At 42.5% G+C, this 14,972-nt stretch overlaps 1 protein-coding gene across 1 annotated transcript in view; it reads right to left on the reverse strand.

Annotated features, from left to right (window-relative positions):
* Positions 1-638: 638 nt before the first annotated feature.
* Positions 639-14,972, reverse strand: part of CEP85L (centrosomal protein 85 like) — a 108,633-nt gene continuing 94,299 nt past the window's right edge. Inside the window, exons 7-13 of the mRNA XM_032185744.1 lie at positions 11,222-11,374; positions 10,803-10,957; positions 9,104-9,221; positions 8,712-8,762; positions 3,377-3,484; positions 2,778-2,991; positions 639-1,896 (exon numbers count right to left, since the gene is read on the reverse strand). Coding sequence (XP_032041635.1) covers positions 1,733-1,896; positions 2,778-2,991; positions 3,377-3,484; positions 8,712-8,762; positions 9,104-9,221; positions 10,803-10,957; positions 11,222-11,374 — 963 coding nt within the window. The 3' untranslated portion in view covers positions 639-1,732. The remainder of the gene's footprint in view (positions 1,897-2,777; positions 2,992-3,376; positions 3,485-8,711; positions 8,763-9,103; positions 9,222-10,802; positions 10,958-11,221; positions 11,375-14,972) is intronic.

Here is a 14,972-nt window from a genome sequence, read left to right on the forward strand (position 1 = left end):
GCCACATAGCAATAATACGAATTGTAACGCCATTTTTCACAGATTAGTTCACGTGTAGGTTCATGATAGAGAAAAAACATCAAATAAATAAGTCCGTATAGTTTAAAAAAATAAAAAGGAAATCACTAAATTATAAAAACATTAACGCTGTAACAATGAACAAAAAGCAAAATATCACCAAGTTAAAATTAGTTAACTGCAGGCTATGTTGCTATAACCATCTTTTTCTATTAACATAGATATCATCAGAAAACTGAAGATATTGACCCTTTTGCTATAAAAATGTTACCTTAGGATTTGCTTTGCTCTAACCGCTATGTTTTCTAAGCGATTTCTGCTGTTATCTACACTACAGGTCAGCACACTGTGACCTGTGCCGTAGTCACTTGAAACTTTCTTTTAATATCACAACTATGACTGATGCTCATCTATTTTTTAAATAATGGGATTTGAGAGTGGTTTTGCTCCTTACGAGTTCTTGTTTCCTTCAGTTAAATAGTATTTTACATCATGCACTACTGTTCAGCTACCTTTCAGCAATGTTCCAGGAAATTGGACGCGTTAGTATTTCATCTGTCCCACAGCAGTGAAATAGCACTGCCAAGTGACACTCACTGAATAAACTATGGAACATGATCTTTTTTTTTTTTTTTTTTCTTTTTGAAGTGTAATCTCTTCCTACGGAAAGGGAGAAATCAAGAATTACCAAACGACGTGGAAAATTTTGCAGCCCTCAGATAACACAGGATTTAATACTGGTAAAGGGAAATATTCTGTTCTGAGCCCTGACTTTGACAAGTGCCAAACACTCACTTTGTAGCTGCAGCAGAAAATGGTTGAAGTTGTTTACAACCTTGTCGGAGGTCTTTAGGGACACGGATACAGACCAGCCACATTTTGAAATGGAGATGGCAGAAAGAAAAGGTAAGTGTGGTATGAACACTACAATACAGTCTATTCTTTTTTTCAGACAGCCACGTACTATATACTACAGTTTCCTGCCTCCCAGCTTCTTGGGTTTGTTACAGACTCCATGCTATTGGAACTTCTCAAGGTAACGTGATAGTGCTTAAAACAATTTGATAGTGGTAAATTTTATGGACTTCAGGTGCATAGAGGAGTTGAAACTTGATTTTCTTCCACTGTTTGGAAAACAAGGCAGACATACATTACTAAAACCAATGTATTTCCTGTATCAAATTCTTTAGGCAACTTGAAGAGCGGTTAATGCTTGTAGCATTCTAAGACAGCTCTGATTACAATTCCTACAGTGAAATGAAGTTGCAGAACCCCCGTCTTCACCACATACAGCTACAGGTCTCCCTTGACCCTGTGCGCTGATTTCAGAGTACATGTAATACCATTCAGACCCTTGAAGGAGGGAAGGACTGAGAGTAGCAGCAGCACGGCTGTTCTGATGCTCTGATTCCAGAAACTAGTTGAAGCGATAAAACGAGTCCTAATGGAAGAAACAGAGTCCAACCGAAACATTCTTCACAGCTTGTTCCTACATTCAGTAGTTTGGAGAAAAGATTTCTTGTAGTTTGTACCACTCTATTTCAACCGTGACTCTCCCCATCTCACCCGACTCCCGAGATTAAATACGCACGATCCTCACAGAGATGCGTGTGCAGCGCTATTTGCAATCTTCCAATATGGCTCCTGAATAGAAATGCAAAGACCTGTGACACAGCAGCATTTAATAAGTCATTTGCTACCAGATGAAATGTTGTCATTGAGTAATACAATTGTCCCCCATGTCCTGAGCATAACGGTCTGACATTATAGTTCTTAACTCATCGATATCCTTTCGTAACTGACAAACGTCCGACAGCTTCTTCGAAAGAGTCTCTGTGCTGTGGTAATTTTCGTTCTCTTCAGCTGAACAGCTCAGTGCTACAAAAAGCAAAAGCCAAGGTTAAAGCTCTAACAGCTGTGCTCTGCATACTTAAACCGATCAGCCCCTCTCAAAATAAAGGGGAGGTCACTTTAATTAACTCAAATCACGCTTCACTATGATGCAAGGCAACAAAACGAGGTACGGTGTGAACTTGAAGACAGTTGAGAGCCCACCCCTGCTTCGCTGAAAGACATGCTTTTCTGATTGCACCAAGATCCAGGCTTGGTAAAGTCTAATGGCTCTCAACAACAGCAAAAAAAAAACCAAACAAACAAACAAAAAATGGACAGAACAACCATTTGGAAGTTCCTAGACACTCAGAGAAGAGGGGCAGGAGGGCTTGGGAAATGAGGCCAGGTAAGACTACAAGGTGGTAGTACAGATATGTTGCACTATTCACCCTGCTGGCTGATGGCAGTCTCATGGACCTGGAGACTTGGTATATGCTGCCCTGCCCAGAATTTCAGAGATTTCCAGTGCAGATGAAGCTATGTGGCATGTACAGGATGCTGTACTTCTACATCTCTACCTTGGTGAAGGTCCAGTTCAGCAACTGGTCTATCTAATTCTAAATAACACTCAGAAAGCAATTGTATATGATATATGCAAGTAAAAAAAAAAAAAAAAGATCTTGTTAAGAGGGAAAACAGCACAAACTCACTACACTGCAGGTTTGCCTGACTGGCTTTAGGATGTGGTTTCCACCTCCTGGATAACAGCTTAGGAGGTAGAGAAGACAGGACGTGCAACTAGCATTTCAGACGACAGAGCTGCCAGGCACTCAGACTTACACACACAAACACCCACCGCCTCCCCCCAAAGATTGATACTCTTCTATGTCCAAACCATGAATAAGCACTGGAACGAGATCACTTACATCTGATTCCTAGCAGTAAGGAAAGGTTAGGCTCCTTGCCCTGAGCTCTGTGGGTGAGAATACTGCACAGAGCTTTCAAGTCAAACAAGCAATGGGACATCTCCTTGAACAGCTGGTCTGCTACAGGCATCTTCTCAGATACTGGCTGCCGGGACTGCTCCACCTGCCGGATCTGCTCCTTCAGAGAGGCGTTCTCTTCCATCAGTCTTTGGTTCTTTGTGGAAAGTTAAAAGGAAAATAAGGGGCAAATTAGTCTGCAGCATGCAGTGTAGCAGGAAGTTTCCTGTTTCAAACCACAAACAATATTAACTAAAACCAGTTCCATACACAGAAAAATAGTTTTGTACCCCTCCAAAGAATGGTAGATAGACAGCTTCTACACAGCTCTCTCTTCCATGTTACCATTGCTCAGTGGCCTTCACACGTAAAACTTTCACTTCTTGAGGTAGGGATGGCATCTATCATATTTCAGCACAGCATCAAACACAGTGAAGTACGTATTAAGCTCCTAAAGCCCTACCACATGGTATCATAATGGTTTTTTAAGTTTGTTCTTAGTGGGTGTAGTGATGGATTGGGTTTTTAGAGTTTTTACTTACTTCAGAGAAAGTTTTATTCAACTGCTCTATATTCCTTTCTTTTTCTTCAAGCTCATTTGCCATCTTCTGAACTGTGCGCTTTTCTTGCGAAAGCTTCTCTTGCATAGACTAAATTGAATGAAAGCACAAATAATGATTTTACATTTTCATACTGCAGGTTAGCACCGACAAAAAAGCGTGTCCTCAATAATTCTGTACGTTTGTTACTCATTGCTTTTGGATTACACCTTTGTGTTTTTTTTTTATTTTCTACCAAGTTCCACCTCATGATGTTCAACTGGACCCCAAGAGCTCTCAGGAGTTTAGTTGTTCCAAATACCAGTGAAAGCCTTTAGATAAGCAGTATGTGTTTATAAACAAGAAGACTGTACGCATGCAAAATATCACTCCAACATGGGATCCATGAAGTCTAAAATAACCATGTCATCTTGTTTTTTGTATCCAAATTATTTCACTTGAGATAAGCAGCAGATTAATGACAACTGAACTTACTCGTGTACTTGCCAAGTTACTTGAAGACTTTTTTTGGCCTCTATTTTCCAGGGAAACCATGGCAGGAGTTGCCACAACCTTTCAGAACACTGAATTTACTTCTCGAATCTGCTATATAGCTGAGAAAAAAGGCTTTGATAGCTGATACAGAGTGCCAACCTCTTTAAAACCAGTCATGCACAGGATAAATCAGAAAAGCACACTACAATTTTAGGTGCTGAAGTAACAACTACTGCAGGCAAAAAAAAAAAAAAAAAAAAAAAAGCAACTTTTTTGTAGTTTACAGGGTCATTTTTAATGGATACAATAGTATCAGCAAAAAGTCTCTAGGATGCTGCTATATTTATGAACTGGAACTTTCCAGGTTTGATTTCCAGATGAGTCACAAGCAGCAGTAAGCCAACAACCCCTGCACAAGGAATCAGCTGCTGTCAGTTCCCCAGTTTTCACCTACAGAGCTGAAACTGATGATCAGGAGATATTTCTAAAGCAGATTTTTTTTTTTTTCTGATGAATTCAGCATGACCACAGTTATCTTAGATGTCAAAAGCACACACATTCACTCCACTGTCTGGCTTTCAGACCTGGAGGCGTGTCTTTCAAAGTCATCTGGCAAAATTCAGAAAAGGGAATATTCCAACCAGCTTATGTGAACACTAATAGCAATGCATACTAATTACATAAACTCCTGATGCTTTGGAACAAAGAGATCTTTTCAGCTGTCACAAGGAGAAATCCTCTTTTGTCGTTGATGGTATTACTTACATATCTGATGCTGTGCTACCACAGAGCACAGTGTCTTCCCCATCCCTAGCTCGTCACATTAATATGTAAAACCCGTTGGCCGATTTCAATTATAAGATGTAAATCCAATCCCATCATGCTCAAAGTACAGCTGGAGCACTAGTGACAACAGTGCATGCTTTGGCACCATTTTGATTGTAACCTTCCACAGAGTGGAACCAGAGACCGTGATGGGAGGAGGAGAAGGAACGTTTCATGAACCAATGGATCTCAACTTACAGAATGACACTGCCTGAGAAGAATGTTTTCTCTTGAATTTCTGTAGTTAAAATTCTAAAGATTCATCTTCCAAGGCAGGGAACTCTCTTAAACGGAATTCTACGTGGTGCCTTAAATGAAATACTACAGGAAGATCAAAGTCACTCTTCAGTAAGAGATAAGTTCAAATTGCTGCGCTATGACTCTGTAACTTTATTCAAAGATAGAAAAGAAATCAAGCTCCCCACCTGAAATAACACAGCAACTTGTATCTAACTGTGTTGGTTTTGGGGTCTCAGTAAGGCGATTAAGCTTTGGGAAGAAAACCAAACTTACCCTTCCACGAACTACTCCTAAATGGTATGCAGAATGGAAATTTCATGGACCTGATCCCATAGATTGTAACGCATAGGAGACCATCTCTATATGTGGACCTGCCCTATACCACAGAGTGGAGGAGAAGCCATTTAACTTGACCTGCCAGCTGTAAGGACGCTGCTGACAAGGAGGCATGCAGCAGTGAGGAGCAAGGCAGGGCCAGCAGGGAGTGGTATGCAGCCCCAATGAGGTTTCCTAGCACATTCAGCTCAATGTTGCACAAGCACTGAGGAAAAGCCAGCACTTTGTCTCACCTTTTTCAAAAATGCAAAACAATGGTGCTAAAATTTACACATTTAATGTGGACTAAAAAAAAAAAAACACCTTTATTTTCATCTAAGTAATAAGACTCATTAGGCAGAAACCCAGAAATGACTACTTGTTTTTAAAGCATTTTCACACATTTGATGTGCCTCCGTTCACCCACACCATGCCCCTAGCACGGAAGTGCTGAAATGGTGTGCGTCCTAAAGATAAGCTCTGCTAGAAAGCGCAGCTTCATGCTGCAGAGGAAGGGGAAGAAGAAAAAAGGCCCTGCTCCACGTCGAAGGAAACACTCCGGGCCGGGAGAGAGCAGGAAATAGCTCTGCTTGATGTATTTCCTTTGCTGTGCTTGAAGATGAGCGTAACCTGCAGTGGGTTTGAACAGTCCTCTTTCATCTGCTTTAAACACCATCTACTGAAAAAAACAGCCACGTTCGGTCAGACTGAAGGACCATCGAGCTCTGTCTTGATATCTGATAGTCTCTGATGCATTTCTATTCATGAGCAAGTTCAGGAACACCCTGAGCCAACTAGGATACATGCTCTAGTAGTGCCACTTACACGTTTCACATCTGTGTCAACGACACACATTAAAGGTTCGACCACGCAGCCTTCCTTAGGGTGGGTACATGGTGGGGAAGGGGTGCTCAGAAATAAGACCTTCCCCAGAGCTTCACCTGTCACTAACCTTGCACGACTCTGTAGCTCATCCTGACTTTTCCCTTTGGCTTTCCAAAGTTACCATTGGGTGGCATTACTCCCAGCCCTGGCACAGGTTGGGTTATTATGACTGACAGGATTGGCAGATGTACTTGGAGTAACACACGCACCATACAAGCAGATTTCTATCTGTTTTGTACAAAAAAAATGCTATTTTTGCAATATCTAAATTAATCATCCAACTTTTTGCTGTTGTTGTTTTTTTTTTTAAAAAAAGCCACTCTCATCAGTAATTTTTGCCTTTTGGAAGATGTGCTTTATATTCAGCATGACATCTTGTCATGACCAACCATAATTTTAAGCCCTCATGCTCAGGAGAACAAATCAACCAAGCCAAACCACACGAGGAAGATCAAAATCACTCCGTCATGATTATGAGCAAACAGAAACTAGTACTGCTCGATACACTTATCTGAAGCAGAATTTCCTTGGTTTTGGATTGCAAGTTAATACCAGTGAACTGAAAGACGTTCTCAAGCACAGCCTTACAATGAGGCAGAAGACAGGGAGTAAAGTAAGATCTCAGCTGAAGATAAATGATGTCTCCCTGCTGATAGCAGATTTCAATTTCTCATGAGCTAGTTTTCAATGTTTCCCAGGGAATAAATGAGGACAGCAAGGAGGATCAAGGATATAATGAAACTGCTGTAGTCCTACATGCAACTTGAGGGCTAACACCACTTTCAAATCTTATTTTCTGACCATATACAGAATACCTCAAAATGGGAAAGAGAAAGTCCTGGAGAACAGAACACTCTCCCGTTCACAGTCTGCCACAACCACTCAGCATTTCCCAGCCTCAGCTCCCTAAAGCCATTTCAGACTAAGCCATCTGTACAAATGTGCACAAAAATCACTAATGTTTTTAAAATCTCAAGACAAAGGTCATAACAAGAAAAAGACCAGAAAATTTTGGAAAAATGAAAAGATTTAGGGTGGTGAAAACACACGTAGGCAAGTTGTGTTTATCAGAACAAAAAAAACCTGAACTATGGAGAGGGACAGAGAAGCTGAGAATGGTTATGGAGTCCAGTTTGTGACTTTTATTCTTGAATTATTCTTGAATTATGAAAGACATGAAAGAGCTTTATTCGCCATGTCATAATTTTAATAGACAGCAGGCTGCTCTGTGAAAACATCCATTTGATAAATTTTGTCTGCTTCAAACCTGGGAGAGGCTAAATGATTGGGTTTGCTTTTCAGTTAACAGATACACGCAACTCAAATGCCCCCCTACTGCTTCTCTACAGATGTATTTAATACACTCTGGTTTAATTAAGCAAAAATATGGTTGTCAACAGACACCAGGCCTGCTTTTTCATCTGCATAGTTCAAAAAGGGAGCAATTTCATAGGGGAAGACAATTTACTTTTAACAGCTATAAATCAGCAAACCTGGCTCCAGCGTGCAAAGTGCAAGTAAGAAAGCATGTTCTCCTACCCAGCGTTACACGAGCAGTTCTGTATCTTTGCTATTTGGACTCTAGCTCCACAGAGAAGCTCTGCTTCAGAAGGAGCAGGCGTTCAGCTGATTGTTTACTACCATTTTGTTGCTCTCCAAACATAAAGTACACTGAGCCACAGCAGAAGTACCCTCTTTATCCTCAAGGGAAAACCTTGATACTTCATTTTTGCTGCAGGGCATGGAAAGAGGAAATGTGGAGGCAAATGCCAAACTGGAAGAAGAACACAGAATTTATTGAATTTGGCTTAAAATTTTAATGAAAACAGATTTTTTTTGTCCATTTTTTTCTCTAGAGCAAGTCACACCTTCTTCCTTATAACCTGTATAATGTTTCCTTTTCTCCACAACAAACACTGGTCACTAAGTACCTTTCAAGGACCAAGAGCCTGATGTGTTAATCTGATCCACGGTGCTGCCACTGACTCCTAGTAACCTCTGCTGTCTTGAAAGACCCTTGGCTCTAAGCTGGGTGCCCAAGATCCACCAAGAAAATTAAGATACCTAAGTGAGTGACATGTTGGAAACCATCTGAAGAGGGACCTGCTTCAGCTCTGCAATGTGAAGGGCTATGGTTTAGAAAGGCACCTGCCTTGCTAAGGATCTCAGCAGTGGATATCCTAACCAATGCCACTTTTTGTACCTCGGATTAGCATCTGAACCCCAAAGTTTGAGGGGAGGCTTCACTGTTACTTACAAAGGCAGTTCTCAAGACTTGCAAAAGGCAGTTTTGATACAACATCTACTAAGCCAGCTGGATAAGGATGCTATATAGCAACAGTTTTCTACTTAATAACAAATAGCTGCAAAGTGTTAAACCACAGAAACTTCCCTAATGAATACATTATAAGACTGCAAGAGAATGCAGGTCAACTACAGACCATAAGATTACATTCTTGGCATTTCTATCTTTGCCTCCTATTTTGGAAGGTAAAAGAAGAAAATTTAATTTTAATCATGTCATCTTTATGAGCTAAAAATGGACAGAATAAAAAACAGAATATACATTGTTCCTTACCTGCATGTCTAAAATCAGTCCAGCTATCTGTTTTTGTTGATTGTCTATGACCTAGAATATAAAATTGAATAATTTAAAAGGCTTGAATCTCTTCAGCTTGTTTAAAAAAAAAATCAACTTATGGGAGATAGCCATACATTTTACACAGAATCTTTGAAAATGTAGATGACAAGAAATAGCTAACTCTCACACAACTGGAAACAAATGCAAAATAATTCCCTCAAACAGAAACAGGTATTGAAGAGAAAACTGTTTTAGCTAGAGATGTATTATTATTTTATCTTTAGTGAGATACTGATTTCTGAATTTAAAAAACAAACAAACAAACAAACAAATACAGGATTCAAGGTTAAAGATGACACAAAAAGATAAAAGATAATTTGCAGGCTAACCTTACTGGCTTTCTCATTCTTTTCTCTGAGACATTCATTCTCACTCTGAAGCTGTTTTGTGTCCAACATGGGAAGGCGAATACCATCTTCCAGGCATTTTTCTACTTTCTGCTGCAAGCTGTCATTCAACATGAAAGAAAAAATGAGTGTACTGACAGAAACCAAAAGGGCTGTGTGTTCTGGCAAAAAAAAATTAGGAAGTTGCACCATCTTCCAACCAAAACTGTGAAACTGTATCTGGCAGAATCCAGCCTAATGAATGAGCAAACCAACAGTGGATGAATGATGTAAAAATCCTAAACTACTGAAATTACTGTGGCGCTGGCTTGAACTGACTCATGTGGGAATGGTTTAATGTGCCAGATTCTGAGCTGCATCTTCCCCAAGGCACAGCTCCAGCAGGACAGCGTAGTGAGAGGGCAGAGAGGCGCAAGGAACGCCTTTGTGGTACACACAGCTGCTCTGTGCTGCTGTGGGAGGTGAAGCCACCACCAACATCTGTCAGAGCAGTTTTTGAGCTTCTCCAAATTACGAGAGCCTTAAAATCTGGCTCTCCCACTGGGGTATGTATGACTCTAAGCAGAGTCCAGAACCACAGGCTGCTCTGAGTACTGGTGGCCCATCCTCCATGCCTGGCTTGTCAGGGAGGTCATGAAGCCACTTCCACTTCTGCCAGCTGCTCCCATACGAGGGCATGACCTTCAGGCCCTCTGCAGCTCAGCTCAAGCTCCTAGGTGTAGCTGGAGCTTTTGCCTGCTCACCTTCACTCAGAAAGAAAATACATTTTAATAGTGTTCATCTTGCTGTCTAATTTAGAAACCGGGACCACTTCAGCTATGTGTAGGCTTTCAGAAAAGACAAAATGATCCCCCTCTAGAGTATGAGGGCACGAAGAAAAAAGGCCTTTCATTGGTAAGATGGAAACAATGTGACAACAATTCAGCTGGCAAGGTGTCCCAACCGGCTTGCCTTTCATCATGGAAACACTTTCAGACTGCTGTGGCATGCATGTTTACGCAATGGCTGGACACTGAACTGCAGTGACATCCCCATAAATTATTAACAGTGATTCTCCCTGCCCCTTTTTGTTTGTTTATTATTAAATCAGGATTTAATTATCTCCCCTGATCAATATCCCAGTGCCTCATCTGGAATCTTCTCACAGCTATCTGTCCCACTGCTGTTTTCTTATGGTCACGCAAGTTCAATGACAGCAGATGAGCTGCAGCTAAATATCCCCATGAATATCCCCCAGCCTTGATGAAAAGGTGAGAAACAGCTCATTTAAATCTGTGACCCTTCCCTGATATACCCTCAGCCAATATGCAGGGAGCTTTCCCACAGCTCGTGACAGGATTAGTTACTGGGTAGCAGTGCTGACAGCCTCTATCCAGAGCTCCTTTGCTGCACGTTTACTCTGTCCTCTGCCCGGCAGCACTCTGCTGCCATTGAGGTGTTGTCAAACATCTTTAGAAATGACAGTGAAGAATTTCTAGCCAGGGCCTTCTCCTTGACTTGATACAAATCCAATTTTGTTGGATTTTCTCTTGCATTACTCTGTCATTCTGCACGGTAATATATTTGTGCTCTGAGAGGCCACTAGCACTGAACTAGACTGTAAGAGCAAAAACCATCATGTCCTGACATCAGCTGGGAAAGCACACCCGTTTCAGGGCACAGTTCGGGCAGCTGCTCATACCTCTGCACTGTTGTGACCAGCTCTTTTTCCTTCTTCTTCTGACACACCAGTTGCAGTTCTCGCTCTCTGCACTGAGATCGAGCCTCTCCAAGCTTCTTTTCCAACTCGGTCATAGTTTCTTGAAGTTGCTTGTTCTGCTCCTCTAGAATTTGCAGCTAACACAGATTACATTAGTCAGGCACGGTGCCGCATTAGCAGAAGGGCTTGCAGCAGGCCACAGCCTTGTGGTTACCACCTCCTGTATACTCTTAGGCCCACTGCGCTTAGATCTAAGTATGGGAAGCCCTAGTAGCTGCAGTGGTTCCTAATACTAAGCAGATGGGGAAAAAACACACAGTGAAACCGTAAAACCTTTCACAACAGATATTATGGAGCTTGTGGGTATTTTTAAGAAGTAAAGCCAGCGCCTTTCACCTTACCTGCTTAGTCTGACCTTCTATGTCATCCAGCGTTGGCAGGTCAGCCAGGTATTTTTCTAAGGTTTCAATTCGTCGCTGTTTTTCTTTGTTTTGCTCAGACTCTTTCTGGCATTTCTTTTTCAGGCTATTAATATATCGGTCTCTAGTTTTAAGCTAGAAGAAAGTAAGAGTACATGTTTTACAATTGCAATGGAAAATAAACCTGCTTTGGGAGCAGAGGCTGGTCACTCCTCGGGAATTGTGCTCTCAGCTGCACCTGTTGGTTACTGCAGGAAAACAAAACCAAAGAATGATTAATCTCAGTAGCTCAAAGTCCCAGACCTACAAGTGACCTCCAACCACAGCTGCTTCACCTCTGCCTAGAAGGCACCCTTGTACCTTGTGAACTGAAAACATTACAATTCAATGGCTAAAAAAGTACATAAGGGAGCGTGTTCATATCAGAATGAGAATAGGTTGGTTGGAAGGGATCCACAAAGGTCATTGAGTCCAATTGCCTGACCACTTCAGGGCTAACCAAATTTAAAGCATGTTGTTAAGGGCATCATCCAAATGCCTCTTGAACACTGATAGGCTTGGGGCATCAACCATTTTGCTAAGAAGCCTGTTCCAGAACAAAAAATAATGAGGAAATATTTTAGTCCTTCCTCTTCCTTTGGCCTAGGAAAACAACTTGAAACACGGAGCCCTAAGAGCTTAACCCAGTAACAACCACAGCCAAAAACCTGACTTTGATGCTGCCTGACAATTACATCAAACAGCATCAGAACAGAACGGCTGCTTTCCTAAAGCACCTTTTCCACAGGCATCTTCACTGTCTGTGTGTTTGCAAAAGGCTTTTTGTATTGTATCATGTTTGCTTGCATTCCTGGTACTCAGTTGCTTTATTACCTATGTGGAAAAAAAAAGGGTGGAAAGATGGCAGGAAAAAGAGTATTTTACAGTCAGTATCTCTACTGGTTGAAACAATGTGCAGTAGCTCTGAGATAAATACTTTTCATGGCAGTAAATGCAAAATGTACTTTCACTTTGGTGCTTGAGACATCCACCTTGCTGAGGAATGAACGTGTGACAGTGTCAATGTCAGAGGTCTGGGACGCAGCCTACAGCTTAAGTTGATAGTACCTGAAAAGTTTTTCCAGAAGAAGAGTCTTCTGAATAGGCCAGAAAGTTGAGGACTGCCAAAAATTCAGAAGTCTTTACATGTCCTTGTCTTGCACACATACTCCAGGGAATTTCCTCTCCTGCAACTTCTCTCCTCACAGCTACAGGAAGGCTTTAGGATTCCTCCTGCCCCCTCTACATCCCCAGCATCAGCTCAAGGGCTCTTTCTACCTTTTCTCTCCTGACATGAAAAAAAAATAAATATTTCTTTTAATTCACTCTTGCTCACTCTGCTGAGGAGAAATAAAAGCTGTGCTGTTTTTTTGTTTGTTTCTATTTTATTATTTCCTCCTTAACGCACATGATTCATTGAAGCAGGAAGAAAATAGCAAAGTTCTCACCTCCTGGCAATTAAATATTAAAGCAAGCCATAGAAAACGTAAGGCAGAACTACTGCTACTACAGGCGATATCCGTGGTGCCTTAGAGGAGTCCTTCGCAAGTAACCACAGCAGAAGGAGCCAGCAGGGTACAGGTATCTGAACTGAATAATTCCTAGCTCAGCAGTTCACTTTACAGATTAAATGCTTCAGAACTAAAGCGAGTGCTGCAAAATCTGCAGATACCAAGAGGCACACTCGTGCCTGGCAGAAGGAAAGGAGGAACCCAGGCACTGTGGACAACACTGCAGTCTCGACCTGAGCAAGCTCCCTCAGCTTGGAAGCTGCAAGGAGCCACCACGGCTGCTGATCAGCCACAGGAGAGAAGCTTTTTCAGGCTGCTGAAAGTTCAGTGCCAATTGAAATGCTTCCAGTCCCCTCAGTCCCACACCGAGTACACGTGGAGCCTGGAGAAAACAACCCTTCCTCTCAGGCACCAGCATCATCCACAGCGGGGTGCAAATACTCCCTTTGCTTGGCACGTCTGCAGGTAGCACAGCCAGGCATGATGCCAGCAGTGAGCAAAGGGCACCTCTTACCTCTGCTGGCCCTGCTGTTTCTCAGAAGGAAAGCATCCAGTACATCCACCCTAACATGAGAAGTGACACAAGCACTTCGGACCAAGTGTTCTTCTAGCTCAGTGCCTTGTTTCCAGTGGTGGCCATAAGCAGATGTCTTCAGCAGGGAAAGAACAAGGAAAACACATTTTCCAGCCCCCAGTTGCTTTTGACTTAGAGGCCCTCCTGAGGCAGTTATGACTTCTGTGATTTTCTGATGGATGTCTACCTTGTTGCCCTTCTCTGAACCTTCTCCAGTTCAGGCACATCCTGTCTTTGTGATGAGGGAGACCTTCCAGACCTCTCACCACTAATGACTGATGGCCAAGGAAATGGGAGTGTTCCTTTTATTTTCTTTCCTCCCACCTGCACCGGAACAGTCACAGCTTGTCCCTTGTTGTCCCATACTGTATTGAAATTCTGTATGTTTAAAATGCCAGCAGAGGAAAAGATAATATTATTTGCAACACTGGGTCAGACAGAGAATTAGATACGTATGCCAGCAACTTTAACCTAAACTGTGTGTTTCTTCAGGCATGCACTTAAAAGAAAAGCTCATCTCAACTTTAATTTACTTCAGCTTCCTAGCACTTCCCCACTCTCTGGCCATAGCTGGCTCTGGACTGACAAACCTTATCCTCTCTGATTGGTATAGAAATTGTTTTTTTTGCCCCCTAATGTCTGGCCCCACTAAGCACAGACACCCCAGGCCTCTGGGCTGTGGGTTCACCTCCCTGCGAGCACAGCAGAGGAACTGCAGGGGGCTGTCCCCAGGCTCCACACCCAGCACGCTGCGCAGCCTCCCAGCCTGCTGCAGGACCTCACCACCTCTCTTTCCTCCCCCTGCAGGCTTCCCTCAAACTGGAGGACACTGAATGTAAGATTCCAACATATCCTCTCCCTCCTGTTGTTTTTGCTTGTTGAGAGCCTTTTGTTCAGTGCACAGAATGGGTGGGGTGGGTGTCACGGGGTGAGTCAGGCTGCTGGCTGCCAACCATCCAGCTGACACAGGCACTGCTGAGCAGGTCCCCGCCACTGCCACCACTCCCAGCAGCAGTTCTGACAGGGAGGAAGGAGCACAAGCACTAGAAGCACTAAAATAGACAGGAGGAAGCAGGAGAATCCGGCTTCTGCCCTTCCTGAACATTGCCCTTAGTGAAAGGCGTACTGCAGGGTTTATTGGACACAAGAGGACAGAATTTAAGACTAACTGTGATTTTTTCCTTTTCTTCCTACCTGTCACTTCGCTGTGCCATACTGCTCCTGCCTCTTGAACCTGCATAAACATAAATCCAAGTCCAGCAGCAAGGCTCAGTGATCAAAGAAAAGGTAACAGTGACAACAGCCCCCAAAATATTACGAACCATTGATCAATGATGCATTCCTGCCTGCAAGAAAGGCAGGCTGGCAGGACATACAAAGCCACCCTGGGTATTGGTTCAGCTTCCAAAGAAACCTCTTGTCGTGACAGTTCCAACAACACAGCTATCTAAGCCCCTTCCTCGTCTCAGACTGAAGTCTATTCTGCATGTTTTAGGAAAGCTGCAGGAGAATCACTTCTGCTGAGTAGGCACCTTCAGTTTGGTAAGTGCATCTCAAAGCAGGAGGCCTGCTTCTACAGGCCATGTTAAAAACAGTGATTTAATTTCCA

The sequence above is a fragment of the Aythya fuligula genome, chromosome 3 (assembly GCF_009819795.1).
Source record: "Aythya fuligula isolate bAytFul2 chromosome 3, bAytFul2.pri, whole genome shotgun sequence".
In the NCBI taxonomy this organism is placed as follows: domain Eukaryota; kingdom Metazoa; phylum Chordata; class Aves; order Anseriformes; family Anatidae; genus Aythya; species Aythya fuligula.